Source organism: Callospermophilus lateralis, chromosome 9 (genome assembly GCF_048772815.1).
Source record: "Callospermophilus lateralis isolate mCalLat2 chromosome 9, mCalLat2.hap1, whole genome shotgun sequence".
In the NCBI taxonomy this organism is placed as follows: Eukaryota; Metazoa; Chordata; class Mammalia; order Rodentia; family Sciuridae; genus Callospermophilus; species Callospermophilus lateralis.
This window is the reverse complement of record NC_135313.1, coordinates 22,805,669-22,821,591: the sequence shown is the minus strand read 5'-3', so window position 1 is coordinate 22,821,591 and position 15,923 is coordinate 22,805,669. Positions and strand designations below refer to the sequence as shown.

At 31.8% G+C, this 15,923-nt stretch overlaps 1 protein-coding gene across 1 annotated transcript in view; it reads left to right on the top strand.

The window, feature by feature from the left end:
- Spag16 (sperm associated antigen 16) overlaps positions 1-15,923 on the top strand; it is an 895,679-nt gene that overhangs the window by 135,839 nt on the left and 743,917 nt on the right. The window contains exon 10 of the mRNA XM_076866456.2: positions 14,500-14,627. Within this exon, the coding sequence (XP_076722571.1) occupies positions 14,500-14,627 (128 nt within the window). The remainder of the gene's footprint in view (positions 1-14,499; positions 14,628-15,923) is intronic.

The window sequence follows — 15,923 nt, the reverse complement described above, 5'->3', positions numbered from 1 at the left end:
TCACAGTACTGGACTAACCTGATTTAAAACTCTTGACAAAATAAATGCCTATAAATTTTATAGTTACCCATAAGCAATAATTAGATGCTGTCTGAATGACCCCTGACCTCCTTGAGTCCTGCTTCATTTTGCTTCACATCTGTTTAGGCCCTTGGGGATTATGGGAGCCATCAGGATGGCTTCCAAAGAAATAAAAAGATAAGTAACCCAGCTGTGTGCTCTTTGTGCCAGGAACAGGAACTGTGCCAGCTGACTGTCCTCTGGAAATATGCATAGTGAACAGAAAGCCATTGGGTATTTCTTGCATTCCCAGAAGGGAAGTTTTAGCTAAGGGAACACAAATGAATCTGATCATTATTCCCATTTCTCAGAAAATTCTATTCAAGAGAAGGACATAGACTTGTTTCTTTGCTTTATAATATAAGTGTATTTATTGTGGCTGCCATTACGGTGATTTTTCTAAAAAATATTTTTATTTTCCTAAAATATTAAATATATACCAGCCATGTGATCCAGCCATTCTACATTTACTCAAGAGAAATACCTGTGCATATAAAGATTTGTGCATGAATATTCATAGCAGTTTTATTTATAATAGCCAGAAACTGGAAAAAACTCAAAGGTCCAGCAACAGGTGAATGAATAAACTGTGGTATGTAATAGAATGTTATTCAGAAAAAAGAAACAAACTTTTGATAAATGCAACAACATGGATGAGTCTTATTATATTGAGTGAAAGCAGCCATACAAAAAAGAGCTCATTGCTTGGTTATACTTGTATAAAATGCCTAGAAATTTTAAACTAATCTATAGGTACCAAAAGAAGATTAGTGGTTACTTGGAGATACTGGGAGGAGAGGGACGGGGAAGAATGGGCAGAAAGTATTACCAAAGGGCTCAGAATGGTTTTTAAGTGATTTTTAAAAAAATGAAAAGATAATACTTTGCAATATATGAAAATTATATAAAATTCAAATTTCAGTGTCTATGAATAAAGTTTTATTAGGACATTCAAAAATACCTACTTTTAGTTGTAGATGGGTAAAATACCTTTATTTTGTTTATTTATTTTTATGTGGTGCTGAGGATCGAACCCAGTGCCTTACATGTGCTAGGCAACTGCTCTACCACTGAGCCACAACCCCAGCCCATTGTGGTGACTTTGTACATGAAGGAAATGAGAACATTACTGAAATGCTTACTTTGCCTTGGGGATTATATACAGTAATAACATATCTTGACTTTTAATGAGAACAGAACATGAAACCTGACCAAATTTCTTAGTATGTATGGTCTTATCTACATAAGTTTCAAATACTAGTGTTTGCATAAAAATTGAACTCAGATATCTCAGTGGCTGAAGACAACAGCGTATCTTTTGTACTGCATGGCCATGTGGGTCAGCAAAGGGGCTCTGCTCCTAGTAATCCTTCGGGAACACAGGCTGATGGAGGAGTGCTTAACGCATGTTTTTGTATCATTAAAGGAAGGGACCAAAGGAGTGGCAAAGCATGCAGGAACTTCCAGTTTTCTTCTAGAAGTACCTCATGTTGTTTTTGTTCAGATTTCATTAATTAGATAAATCACATGGCCACATGACATGGCTTCAAGAAGGCAGAGCGTTGGCATTTGCAAATAACCCTAATACCGCTGAACTTTTCAAAGCTGAATTGGTCTCCATTTAAGGAAATGTCAGGAACTACCATGAGTACCACTTACTGGGTTTTGGCAGTTGTCAGATTACAAGCATATTCTTATTTAAAAGGAAGAAGATTTATAAAAATGAATGGTACCATGATTCTTTTAATTCATATGTTTATTTTGTTAAATAATAAAATGAATTCATATATAATTATGTTCTTCGTAGATAATTATGAACCATCAGTGGAACCTGCTGTCTGAAATATTTGATTACGGCCCCACTTAGATTTTATAATATACTGAGAAAAAGGCTGGTTATGATTAGAGTGCAGAATTGTGTGGCCAACATCTAGGTTGTTAATAAAGTGGTTAAAACCCAATTATATTAAAAGGAAACTAATGTTAAATGGATAAATGATTAAATTAGATAATATGCTTATATTCTTTAAAATGTTTCTATATCATGCACATAACTTAATACCACACTTTTAAAATGTTAAAAATAATCTTAATTCCTTGTAGAAAAACTTGAAAATCTAGATATACATACAAAATAATCTAAAAAGCACACCAAATTAATTTCTAATAACCTTCTGGTATGCAGTCATATGTTATTTAAGGACAGGGGCACATTTTTATAGACTTAGCCTCAAGCAATTTTCTTCTTGTGAAAACATTATAGAGTGTACTTACACAAACCAAGGATATAAGCCCATCACTTGATGTGACCTCTTGGTGCAGTCAAGACATTTGGTGAACATTAATTATATGAGGCTATTGCCAGTCTGTTTTAGAATAAACATTTTTATAAGTAGAGGAGTATATTCTAACAACAAAATTATAGTATAGTAAATACAGAAACTAGAAACAAAGTCATTTTTATTGTTATCAAGGATTATTTATTATTCATAATTGTATGTTCTGTATTTTTTCAACAGTAGGTTTGTTTAGCATCACCATAAATACATGAGTAATGTGTTGCCCTACAAACAGTATCTACTGCATCACTAGGTGAAATTAATTTTTTAGCTCATAATCTCAGAGGACCACCATTGTATCTGCAGTCTATCATTGACTAAATTGTTGTTACGTGGTGAATGATTATACTTTATTTAGTTGTACATATACATATAAATATACATATGTCCTTTCTATTATGTGAACACTTTTGTATGTCTGTAAATATTTCTTCATGAATGTAATTTAATAGGTAAATATGTCTTATCATGTGGATACATGGTATTTTGTAATTCAGTGAACTAGCTTCCTTTTAGTAGAATTTGGATGTTCTAATCTTTTGCTACAATAAATAATATTTATCTTAGTACATTGGTCTGAAAATTTTTTGGAATACATTTTTAGAAATAGAATTACTGGTAAAAGAATTTGATCATTTTTAATTATGTTTGATACATATTGTCAAATGTCTTTCTAGAAAGTTTATATCTAAGTAATATACTTCATCATTTTTCTTATTTAAAATATAGTTCATCAGTTTGTGAATGGATAACATATCATTTTATTTATTTATTTATTCATTCATTCTGGATATTAGACCCAGGTCCTCCTGCAGGCTAGGCAAGTGCTATGCCACTGAGCCACATCTCCAGCCTCATTTGTTATTTTATTGTATTTATTTGATTTATTAGTAAGACTTAAACTTTTTTACGTGTTGTCTGAGTATTATGTGTCTTGTTTATGTATATTCCACAGACCTTTTTTACTTATAAGACCTATATTTTTAAGATTGATTCAAAAATTTTTGTATAATTTTTATTATTATTACTATTATATAATGACATTTTCCTTTGACTTTTTAGCTTCAGAAGTTTAAAATATTATGCAATTAAATATAACTGTCTTTTCCTTATAATTTCTTCCTTAATGTTATATTTAGGAAGGGGTTCATTATTCTAATATCATATTGTTTTCCTTATGCTTTTCCTGGTCTTTTATAATATTTTAAAATCATTGAACCCTAATCCAACTAGAATTAATTTTGTATGCAAGGTAAGATTTTCTTCCCCCAAACTTACAGTTTTCAGAACAGTTCCAATTGAATACTCCACTTTGACTCTGTTCAAGACTTCAGTTTTCAAAAATATAGTCTTACACTCCAAAGGAAGTGAAGAGTGTGGGGATCTCACTAGAGACAAGGCCCTGAGTGAAAATCACTGTGCACCTATGTACAGGTCCTAATACAGAATCTTATTGGCATAGTTTATAAGTCTAGTTGTGTTATTTTGTGACCTATAGAATATTAGAAACAGCAGGAAAGAGGAAGACCGAAGAAGTAGGCAGATGTATTATTGGTAGTGTTCATAAAGATTACCAAGTTATTTACAAAAAGACTTCATCATCTTATTCATTTATTTATGTTTAAGAAGACTGTAAAAGTTTAAAACAGTAGGCCTTGATGAAAGAACTGAGAAAATATGGATTAATGAAAAAATACTGGAGTCAAGAAAACTTGGATTTTAATTTGAGCTTCTTAACCTAATAAATCCATAACATAATTTAAGCTAAATTATTTTAACCTAAATGTGCCCATCAATAAAATGGGAGTGATAAATGACTCTTATACAGCAGCAGCATTGTAATGACAGGGACTCACAGTTTCACTGTGTTTATACCCCCTTTACTCCTTCCCAAATGGACAAGACATTCTCCTCAGCAATACCAAGAACTCTTTTTGTATTTGTTTGTACTGTCAGGCATGCTAAGTCATTCTGGAAGAAAAAACACATCCTAAGAATTACTTGAATTTCATTATTGGAGCTTAGTTAACAGGATCCGGTTGGGGACACAAGAATACTGATACGGTTTCTGGAGCTGTAGGGCAAAGAAAAAACTCAGGCTCTGTGACTAGGAAGGTGGAATCTGAATCCTGTTAACACTGATTGAGGAGGTTTTCTGCCTTGTGAATGTCGTTATTCTATCGAGCTCCATTTTTCTGCATCTGTATATAATACACAGAACTGTTACAATATTTGAGATGGTATATATATATATATATATATATATATATATATATAACATATATATATGTTATTAAATAAATGGTAGAAATTATTTTGAATAATAATTATAAGTATACTATCTTCTACTGGTTCTTATCTTTTCTCCCAAGTTTAGTTGTAAGCTGACAATTTTAAATGAGTATAGTTATATGAATAAAAATTATTATATATAATAAATGAAAGGTGTGAGTCTTTATTTGCCTAAAATATACCAAGATATTTACAGTTGATTCCTGACTCGCTAGGATTTTGTTACATTCTTTTGATGCTACTTCAGTGAGTTAAATAATAAGAGGCTGTGATGGGTCACATAAATATATGTGTATTACATTTTATTGATATAACTAATCATTTTAGTATTATAGAGATTATTTAAGATATTGAATGCCAAAAAACTATTTTTACCTTCTCATAAAAGCATTATAATAGGATATATACACACATACATATATATATTTGTATATATTCTCTATGTAGTATATATTTTTATATATGATATATAGGATACATCATATGAGGATATATATATATATATACATATATATATATATACACACACACACACATATTATATGTAAGGATCTATAAAGAGGAAATATATATATATATATATATATATATATATATATAGTAGCATATGTATCCATACACATACATATATAGTGCGTGTGTGTTTGTGTATAAAATATTATTATTGAACAAGAATAGTTAATGTTCAGCAGTCAGAATTGATGGGCCCCAATTGAGGTCTTGTTCAAATGCCAAAACTACACTTGGAGGCTAACAGGTAGAAATTTTAATGAACACCAGACAAGGTATGGTAGCACATGCCTTCAATCCCAGTGGCTCAGGAGGCTGAAGCAAGAGGAACACATGTTCCAAACCTGCCTCAGCAACTCAGTGAGGACTTAAGCAACATTGAGACACCCTTTTTTTAAAAATTAATTTTTATTGTTGGTTGTTCAAAACATTACATAGTTCTTGATATATCATATTTCACACTTTGATTCAAGTGGGATATGAACTCCCATTTTTACCCCGTTTACAGATTGCAGAATCACATCAGTTGCACATCCATTGATTTACATATTGCCATACTAGTGTCTGTTGTATTCTGCTGCCTTTCTTATCCTCTACTATCCCTCCTCCCCCCCTCCCCTCCCCTCTTCTCTCTCTACCCCCTCTACTGTAATTCATTTCTCCCCCTTATATTTTTCCCCCTTTCCCCTCACTTCCTCTTGTATGTAATTTTGTATACCCCTGAGGGTCTCCTTCCATTTCCATGCAATTTCCCTTCTCTCTCCCTTTCCCTCCCACCTCTCATCCCTGTTTAATGTTAATCTTCTTCTCATGCTCTTCGTCCCTACTCTGTTCTTAGTTACTCTCCTTATATCAAAGAAGACATTTGGCATTTGTTTTTAAGGGATTGGCTAGCTTCACTTAGCATAATCTGCTCTAATGCCATCCATTTCCCTGCAAATTCTATGATTTTGTCATTTTTTAATGCAGAGTAATACTCCATTGTGTATAAATGCCACATTTTTTTTATCCATTCGTCTATTGAAGGGCATCTAGGTTGGTTCCACAGTCTTGCTATTGTGAATTGTGCTGCTATGAACATAGATGTAGCAGTGTCCCTATAGTGTGCTCTTTTTAGGTCTTTAGGGAATAGACCAAGTAGGGGAATAGCTGGGTCAAATGGTGGTTCCATTCCCAGCTTTCCAAGAAATCTCCATACTGCTTTCCAAATTGGCCCCACCAATTTGCAGTCCCACCAGCAATGTACAAGTGAACCCTTTTCCCCACATCCTCGCCAGCACTTGTTGTTGTTTGACTTCCTAATGGCTGCCAATCTTACTGGAGTGAGATGGTATCTTAGGGTGGTTTTGATTTGCATTTCTCTGATTGCTAGAGATGGTGAGCATTTTTTCATGTACTTGTTGATTGATTGTATGTTGAGACACCCTTTTGAAAATAAAAAGTGAAAGAGCTGGGGATGTGGCTCAGTTGTTCAGCCCCTCTGTGTTCACTGCCTCCTATAAAAAAAAAAAAATTAATGAGCACCCTCAAGTCCAAATTCATGAGACCACTTCCTTTGTCTCCTCCTTTGTCCCATAGGGGGAAAACAAAAGATGGGAAAATGGAAGGTGAGAGTGAACCCAGATGGGAATTAGGAAAACTTAGGCCAAAGGACATAGCCAATACTTTTTAAATCCCTGTTTTAGATAGATTTTTAAAAATGTGTTGTTTTTAGATATACATGACAGTAGGGTCTATTTTGACATATTATACATAAATGGAGTGCAACCCATTCCAGTATTGATCCCATTCTGTGGTTGTACATGATGTGGAGTTACACTGGTCATTTATTAATATAGGAACATAGGAAAGTTATGTCCAATTAATTATACTTTCTTTCCTATTTCATTCCTGCTCCCTTCCCTTCATTCCCTTTTGTCTAGTTCAATGAACTTCTATTCTTCCCCAACCCCTGTCCCCCTTATTGTGTGGGAACATCCACATATCAAAGAGAACATTCAGCCTTTGGTTTTTTGGGACTGGATTATTTCACTTAGCATGATAGTCTCCAGTTCAATCAATTTACTGGCAAATTCCATAAATTTATTCTTTTTTATGGCTGAGTAATAGTCCATTGTGTATATATACCACATTTTCTTTATCCTTTCACTTGTTGAAGGGAACCTTGGCTGGTTCCATAGATTAGTTATTATGAACTGATTTGAACTGCAATAAATATTGATGTGACTGTGTCACTACACTATGGTGCTTTTAAGTCTTTTGGGTATATGACATGAAATGGAATAACTAGGTCAAATGGTGGTTTCATTCCAAGTTTTCTGGGTAATCTCAAGACTGCCTTCCAAAGTGGTTGCACCAATTTGCAGTCCTACCAGCTGTGTATGAGTGAACCTTTTTCTCCACATCCTTGCCAATATCTGATTGGAGTGAGATGGAATTTCAGTATAATTTTAATTTGTGTGTGTGTGTGTGTGTGTGTGTGTGTATATATTTAGTTTGATTCCATCCCATTTATTGATTATATATATATATATATATATATATATATATATATATATATATATATGGTGACCATTCATATTTCTTCTGTGAAGTGCCTGTTCAGTTCCTTTGCCCATTTATTGATTGGGTTATTTATTTTTTGGGTGTTAAGAGTTTTTATTTGTTTGTGTATCCTGGAGATTAATGATCTATCTAAGGTGCAGGTGATAAAGATTTTTTTTAATTTTTTCTTTTAGTTTATGGATCTTTATTTTATTTATTTATGTATATGTGGTGCCAAGAATCGAACCCAGTACCTCTTTTGTGCAAGGCAAGCACTTCACACTGAGCCACAATCCCAGCCCCAATAAAAATTATTTTTTTCCCATACTGTAGGCTCTCTGTTTATGCTCTTGATTGTTTCCTTTGCTATGAAGATTTTTAGTTTGATTTCATCCCATTTATTGATTCTTGATTTTAATTCTTTAATTCTGAGGAAGTCCATTCCTGAGCTGATATGATGGAGAGTTGGGCCTACTTTTTCTTCTAGTAGGTGCAAGGTCTCTGGTCTAAAGTGTATACAGATTTAATACAATTCCTATTCAAATTTCAGTGATGTTATTTATAGAAATAGAAAAAGAAGTAATGGAATTTATTTGGAAAAATAAGAGGCCCTAAATAGCCAAAACAGTCCTTAGGGAGAAAAGTAATGCATGGGGCATCATGATACCAGATCTCAAATTATACTGCAGAGCTGTAGTAACAAAAACAGCATAGTATTGCACAAAATTTTTGAAGATCAATGGAACAGAAGACATAGAGACATACCCACATAAAAACAGTTATCTTTTACTAGACAAAGTCTCCATAAACATACCTTAGAGAAAAGATAGCCTCTTCAACAAATGGTGCTAGGAAAACTGGAAATCCATGTGTAGTAAATTGAAATTAAAACCCTGTATTTCACCTTACATAGATATTGACCAGTGATATTGGTGCTGCTTTCCATGCCTGTTTGACCTAGATTTTGACCAATGATGATGTGGTATTCTCAATGCCTGTTTCATATAGATTTGGCTCTACGCTCTACCCAGTCCTATATAAGCTCCTAAGCTAGCATACCAAAGGGTTTTTGTTCCCCCTGCTCTCTGGCCTCCTCCCACATATTGAGAGTGTACTTTCTCTTCTCATGCTTACATAAATCCTACTGCACGTAGACTTCCCTCCTGTTATTGTCAATGGATTTTATTCAAATTTGTGAGCCAAGAACCCCGAAGGAAATTGGCAAAGCAGGAAATATAGTCTCATCTCAAAAATGAGGATCATAAAGATATATGTATATACATGTGTGTGTATGTCCATACACACATATATATATGGATATCCTACTATATATATAATCCTATTATAATGTTATATATAATGCTCTATAAATATTTTCAGCTAAGTTTGCTATTTGTTAAATTTTGAAAGATGTGTTTTTATTCAGATGGAGTCTCAAACTTAGCAAGCATCAGAATCACCTGGAGAGCTGGTTAAAAACAGATTATTGGGCCCCATTCCCAGAGTTTCTGCTTTTATAAGTTCAAGGTGGAGCTTGAGAATTTGCATTTCACCTAAGTTTCCAGCTGATGGTGATGTTAACTGCTAAAGTTGACTAATGGAGGTTAAATTTTTAAAAATAATATTCATTATTATTTAACATAATAAAAATACAATTATTTAAATTTGAAAGATAATTATTTTCTAAGCATGTCAATTTTTTTGTTTTAGCCTTTAATCAAAGTATTTCTTAACACTTCCTTTCATGAAAAATATTGCACATTCTAAGTCTAAATTTAACATCATTCCCTATGCTTTTAAATCAGGCACACCTTGGACCTCTGTTCTATTAGTTTATGGCATGAATAAACTGCTTAGTCTAGAAATACACTTTAAAAATGTGGTGACATTGTGGAGTTTTCAAGTGATAGTTCAATGTCTGTATATTTTATTTTTGTGAGTCTTTTTGTTTCAGCTTAATTTGATATGGGTCAAAGTACAGAATGTCTCAATGATAGAAAGACTAAAGAATAATTAGATATTTAGGAGACCTAAATAAAAAAAATACTTAAGTACATTTAGGAAAACAGTATTTTTCAAGTGTAATACTTCTTTCTATAATGAAAGGCCACAAAAATGCAAATGGACATGACATTCAAGAGTTGAAGAAATTTATAAGTAAAGCTTTCCCTGGCTCACTGTAATTTTCTTACTGACTGGGAGTGTCAATTAGCTCAATCAGAGCTTGCTGATAATGTCAGCTGTCACTCATTCATAGTGATGTGTGAAGTCCACAGGTACTGTGGACTGCTTGAGTGATGAATGAAATAATGAGGGCATGGAAGCCTGAACAAAATCCTCCATTCTATAAATTCTTGTTCACATGGGGAGTTAAGATAAATAAAGAAAACCCTGATTAAAATCTATTTGAATGAGGTTTATTTTTAAAAGTTTGACCTTAAAACATTAAAGTTTTAACCTTATCTTTTTAAAAATTAATGTAAATGGCCAATGATTAATTATCATCATTTCCTAACATGTTTTGTCAGTGAGAGCAAGACTAACTATTCTAAGATAAGCCCCCAAATTCATATTGAATTCAATCTTAAATCAAACTTAAAACTTTTGTCAACAGACTTGTTGAGTCCCTGAAATATCTAAACTAATCAGGCCTTGGTTTGTGTATCTCTGAATGAAGTAGTTTTCTGTCTTTAAAGAAACACATTTCTTATTAGTGTTTTATTGTATATTTTATATCATTGTTACTAGAGTTAATGGAATATTTTTATTTTATAACTTTATGTCATTCATTGCATATGTGAAGTTCACTCATTATTATTAATCATCTGAAGTAATATGGTCTATTTAAAGATCCTTTCTCCTTTTGACTTCACATTATCTACAATTAATGACAATTGAATGCCCCTATTCCAATAGTTTTATCACTTACTTATTTACCATAATAGCTTCTTCATATTTCTACTTAAGTGTTTATCAATGATATGGTCTTTCATATATGTTGTTTTCTTATAGAAATTGGAGTCTTTGGAGTGGAACAAATGTATTCTACTTATATTTGTGAACTGGCAATTAAGATAGTGCCTGACACAGAGTAGAGAAGTGTTGAGTGTAGGCCTGAGTGAATAATTTTGAACTTGTTCAGAAATTGCTTGGGATAATTCCCATGAATGTTGGTTCAATGGAAGGCTAAGAACAAGACAGAAAAGCAGTCTCCTGTCACGTGGCATGGGTACAGGGCCTGGATACCCAATAGACTCATGTGGAAAGAGTCTCAGTACATAGCTTGGTTTATTCATAGGGAGAGATGCATGCAATCCCTAGATGATATATTACTGAAACAGAGAAATTGATACCATTCAGGTCCTCCATCCTTTGCATATAAAGAGCAAGACAAGATTTAATTCCAAATGGCTCATGAAGCAAGAAATTCTATTATCACTGATGCTGAGACACATCAAGATAGCCAATTGTTAAGCAGATATAGGACTTGGATTCTGACAAGTAGGAACCCACTGAAATCAAGTTTGCTTCAATCAGTATTCTAGGAGAATATTAAATGTATAATTTGGTTAATATAAAATTATTTTACAATAAATAGGTATGAAATGATTCAAAATGAATTTACTAAGTAGTTGGAATTAACGTGTCATTGACTACAAAAATAATAAAATTAGAAACAGAAATAGCTAATGTTTATTAAAGATTTACTAGGCTCTAGTCATAATGATGAGTGCTTTACAGACGTTATCTCACTCAATTCTTACAGTAGCCTATGGAACAGGTATAATTTTGTTTATAAAATGTATAAGGGCTTAGCTTTATTTTTTAGTATTAAAAATTACTGTGCAGTTCTTTTTATTTTTTAGAAGGTAACTCCAAAGGAAAGGTATTTATATGCCTTTAGGTATTAAACTAGAAAATAAAAACTTGATTCCATTTTTTTGGTTATAATTTACAGACAGGAAAATATAACTATGAAAATTTGTTAAATAGCTTGACCAATTTCATTAAAACTAAATTACTAAAAAAGCCATGATTTTCAACTCTGACTTTTATTTCATATAGGGGGCTTCAAAATAATGCTTGTGTCAGAGCCTCACTCTCAGAAATTATTACATTCAATTGGTTTGGGGTGGGACCAGTGATTGTGGAATTCTTTTTAAAGTTACCCAGTGATTTCAAATGCATAGTCAGAGTTGAGAACTACTAACTTTCAAAGCATATTACTGAGAGCTGAGTGTGCCTTCCCATTGTACCTTGTCAATACAAAGAAATGGTAATGGTTATGTAGCTTGAAAGAATGGTTTTATGACTCATTTTTCTTCCTGTCTTTTATGCATTGTCCTTATTTATGTATTCTACGTTTATCTCACTGATGCTGCTTACCTTTCAATGACTGATATCTCTTGGAGTTTTGCAGCATATTGGCTGGGTAATATGAGTTTTATGTTTTGGTTTTGCAAATGCATCTATATAGGATTATATAGGATTAATATTACCAGGAAACTGCAGCTCTTTTTGGAAACCCATTTTAAATAGTTATTCAGTTATTGTTATATTTTCTTATCTTCTTCTGAGCTAGAAACATGGGCAATAGCACCTAGCTGGTTGGGTTTAATTAAATACCTGGATTTATTTGTTTATATAATAATTTTCTTAGAAATGCTGATAAAATTGATGTAGGTAATAAGTTTATGATTGGAGATATTTATATACAGTCAAAAATTATATAAGTCTGGACTTTGATCTACTTTGCTATATTTTTTTACATATACCCTCCCTCCATTTCCAACCCCAGTGGCATCATTAAAATGATTTTTAAAATGAAATATTACCACAACAATAAAACAAAGGGTCAAAAGACATAAAAATGCAGTTTAGAAAAAATTAAGTACAGGAACAAAAGGAGAAATACATAAGAAGTGTAACCTAAACAATTATTTTAAAAATGTAAATGAGATAGTTTTATATGTGAATTAATGTTTTCCATGGACTTTACACCTCATAGATATAGTTTATTTTATCATTTTTGATAAATATCAATTATCATTCATATAGTTATTGTATTTTGTATTCTTCTCCTAGAATGCAAACTCCACATGGAAGTTAATTTCATCTATTTTGTTTTGTTCTGTAGTATAAGAACTGAAATTTGTTCCTATCACAAAATAGAGACTTAATAATAAATTTTAGCCAAAAGAGAAATAATTGTTGAAGAAATGTAATTATATATATATATATATATATATATATATATATATATATATATATATATATATATTGTGTGTGTATGTGTGTGTGTACTATTAACAAAAATGTGGTAGTGAATTGCAGGCAGTGCTATGTGACTGGCAGAAGTATAATTTAAATAGCATTTGTGCAAAGCAGTCTATGAAGAGGTAGTATGTTTTTGTCAAATATTTATTTTATTTGAATTATTTATTTGCATTTCTAGAACTCTGCTTTAAAGAAATAATCAGTGAAGTAGAGATTTATAGAACGAAAGCTGTTTATAATGTTGATAACCATAAAAGAGACAAATGTAGTTGAATATTACATAAAATAAGGCACTTAGCATTCTTTCAAAACAGGCTCAGTGATGTGACAATGCAGTTATACAGTGGTAGATGAAAACTAGATGATGAATAATTGAGCATCAACCCAACTTTGTAAAAAGTGAGAAAAAGAAAGGGAACAAATTAAGTAATTAAACCAAAATGTTAATAGTAATTATATCTCAGTGGTGAGACTAAGATTGCATTAATTTGCTTCTTTGTAGTATCATGAAATGCACAAAATTTCTATATGAATATGTATTACTTTGTTAATCAGAAAAATGTTATCTCACTTTTGAAAATCAACTTTATCATTTTTTCAGCTCTGAGAGTATATTAAAGAATTCATTAGAATGTAACCTCTGTGAAGGCAAGACTTGTTCATCTGCTTTGCTCATTCATGCATGTCTCATGCCTAGAATATTGTTTGGGATAAAGTAGTACTTCTAAATGGTTTTTGAATAAATGAATGATGGAAATTGAATATATGCCTCCATCTGTAAAGTCAATTTTAAAGAGTTAAGTGAAATAGAAGAGAATTGATTACTTCCTTTTGTGTATATGTGGACTTGAGCAATTCATCCATCCATCATTAGTATTGAGTACCTGTGCATAGCATGTCTTCTTTCCACATGTGAGGGACTCCTTTCTCATAGACTAAGTTACCCCCGGAGTTTGCTTGGTGGGGAAAGAGGTTACCCACAAATGGCAGACATGAATTTTAAGTTATGTGATTCAAAAGGATTATGACAGAGGTCTTTTACCTTCAGCATGTGCCATTATATTAATCCTGTTTCCTGGGATTTTAAGAGTAAAACCACAGTTAATCTGTAAATAAGCACTGTTTTGTTGCCCTCTGCAAGTACTTTTGGACGTTTCTCTTGGGTCTGGAAAGCTCGTTGAAAAATGACAATTAACCATAATATAAGACAATGTTATTGTGTATTTCATTGGAATTCACCAAGGATGTGTTTTAAAGTAATTTTTAACTTGTAACATGCAGTGTAGGATTAAAATTGCTTATGTGTATGTCATGTGTCTTTCTTTCATATTTTTTTTCAAAATGCAAGTAGAAAACAAAGGACTGAAGAGTCAGAGGAGAATAAAATATTTATGTTTTAATTTAATATTAAATAAGAAAGATTATCAATATGTATAGTGATTTGGAAATTTGAAAAAAGCTCTTCATTTTTTTCTAGGATTCAGAATTTCCCATCAATATACAACCAAATCCAAACTTGAATTTATGTAAAGAAAATCTTCCTCCAGCAAAATTTGACTACAAGCTGAGTAACATTTTTAGACTTCATGAACTTCCAGTGAGCTGGTAGGATTCTTGATGTTTTATTAATAATGCTTTTGAGATTTTGTTGTTAAGTCTGAATTGTGGGACTCTGGTTTACTCTTAGCTTGTTTCCAAATTTCTAGTCACAGCACTAAAAGAATCTGCTTATAACTGCTACAATAATCTTAAAATTAATTGGTTTAGGCACTTGGTGGCAGTATAGACTAAGTACACTATTATGTATTATTATTGTAGAGGTTAGAGTTCTGGCTTAAAATAATACACAAATCATTTTTAGAGAAGTTTCTAGGATTATTTTAGAGCTGGGATCTCAGCAACTATTATGATTGTACTTCTTCCCTGTCAATATATCCTTTTCAGTTTTTTTTTTTTTGAGGACCATAATTACATGAGCTAAAATAATACTGGCTTAAAAAACTTATTACTTGACATTTATTAAAATATATTGTTTTATGAATATATGTATATATATATATATATATATATATATATAAATGGAAACTAATATATAAAATGAAACTTATAAAAGTCATAGTTGTATTATTCAGATTTTTTGAGAAAAATATTTCTGTGGAGATTCTGCATGTTTTATATATCCTATGGTACATTAAAATTTTTGATAATCATGGTTGTATCATTTTGATTATGACTTAGGTAATAATATTATTTTCTTATATTTGGTCTTATAATTAAAAGTACATATAATCATTCTTCAAAGAAACCTATAATTTATACAAAAGTACTCAGAAAAATTTTCATAGTTTCCTCCACTTGAATCTTCTGTTATGTGTAATGTACTTCCTAAACCCTAATTGTTTGACTAGTTCCTAGTAGCAAGAATATTGTCTTTGATTTATTATTTTCTCCTTATTAATAATGCATTCTTTCAATATCTTCAGTTTGGTCAAATATATTTTCAAAGTATATATGCATTTGATCTCAGTTATATTTCCTGGAGTAAGCTATACAGATATTCCTCTTTTACCTTCTAAAATTTGAAATACTCTTTCTTAGTAGTATGCCTTCTTCCATTCATGATATTTTTATCTTTCCTCATTTTTCATATTTTTTAAGGAGCATAATAGCATCTTAGTTGCCATGACCAAAATCAGTAGGTTAATGAATACATGAAGGGTAACATAAAATAATAAACACATGTGTTAATGTTCTAACTTCAGACAGGTGTATATGCATACACATGCCAGTGTTTTGATGTAAGGTCATGACTTTTTCTTAAATTGTCTGTTCATTGGTATTCTGCACTGTATTTCTTACATAAGTTATGCCAACAATGTTTCATCTATATTTTTAATTTGT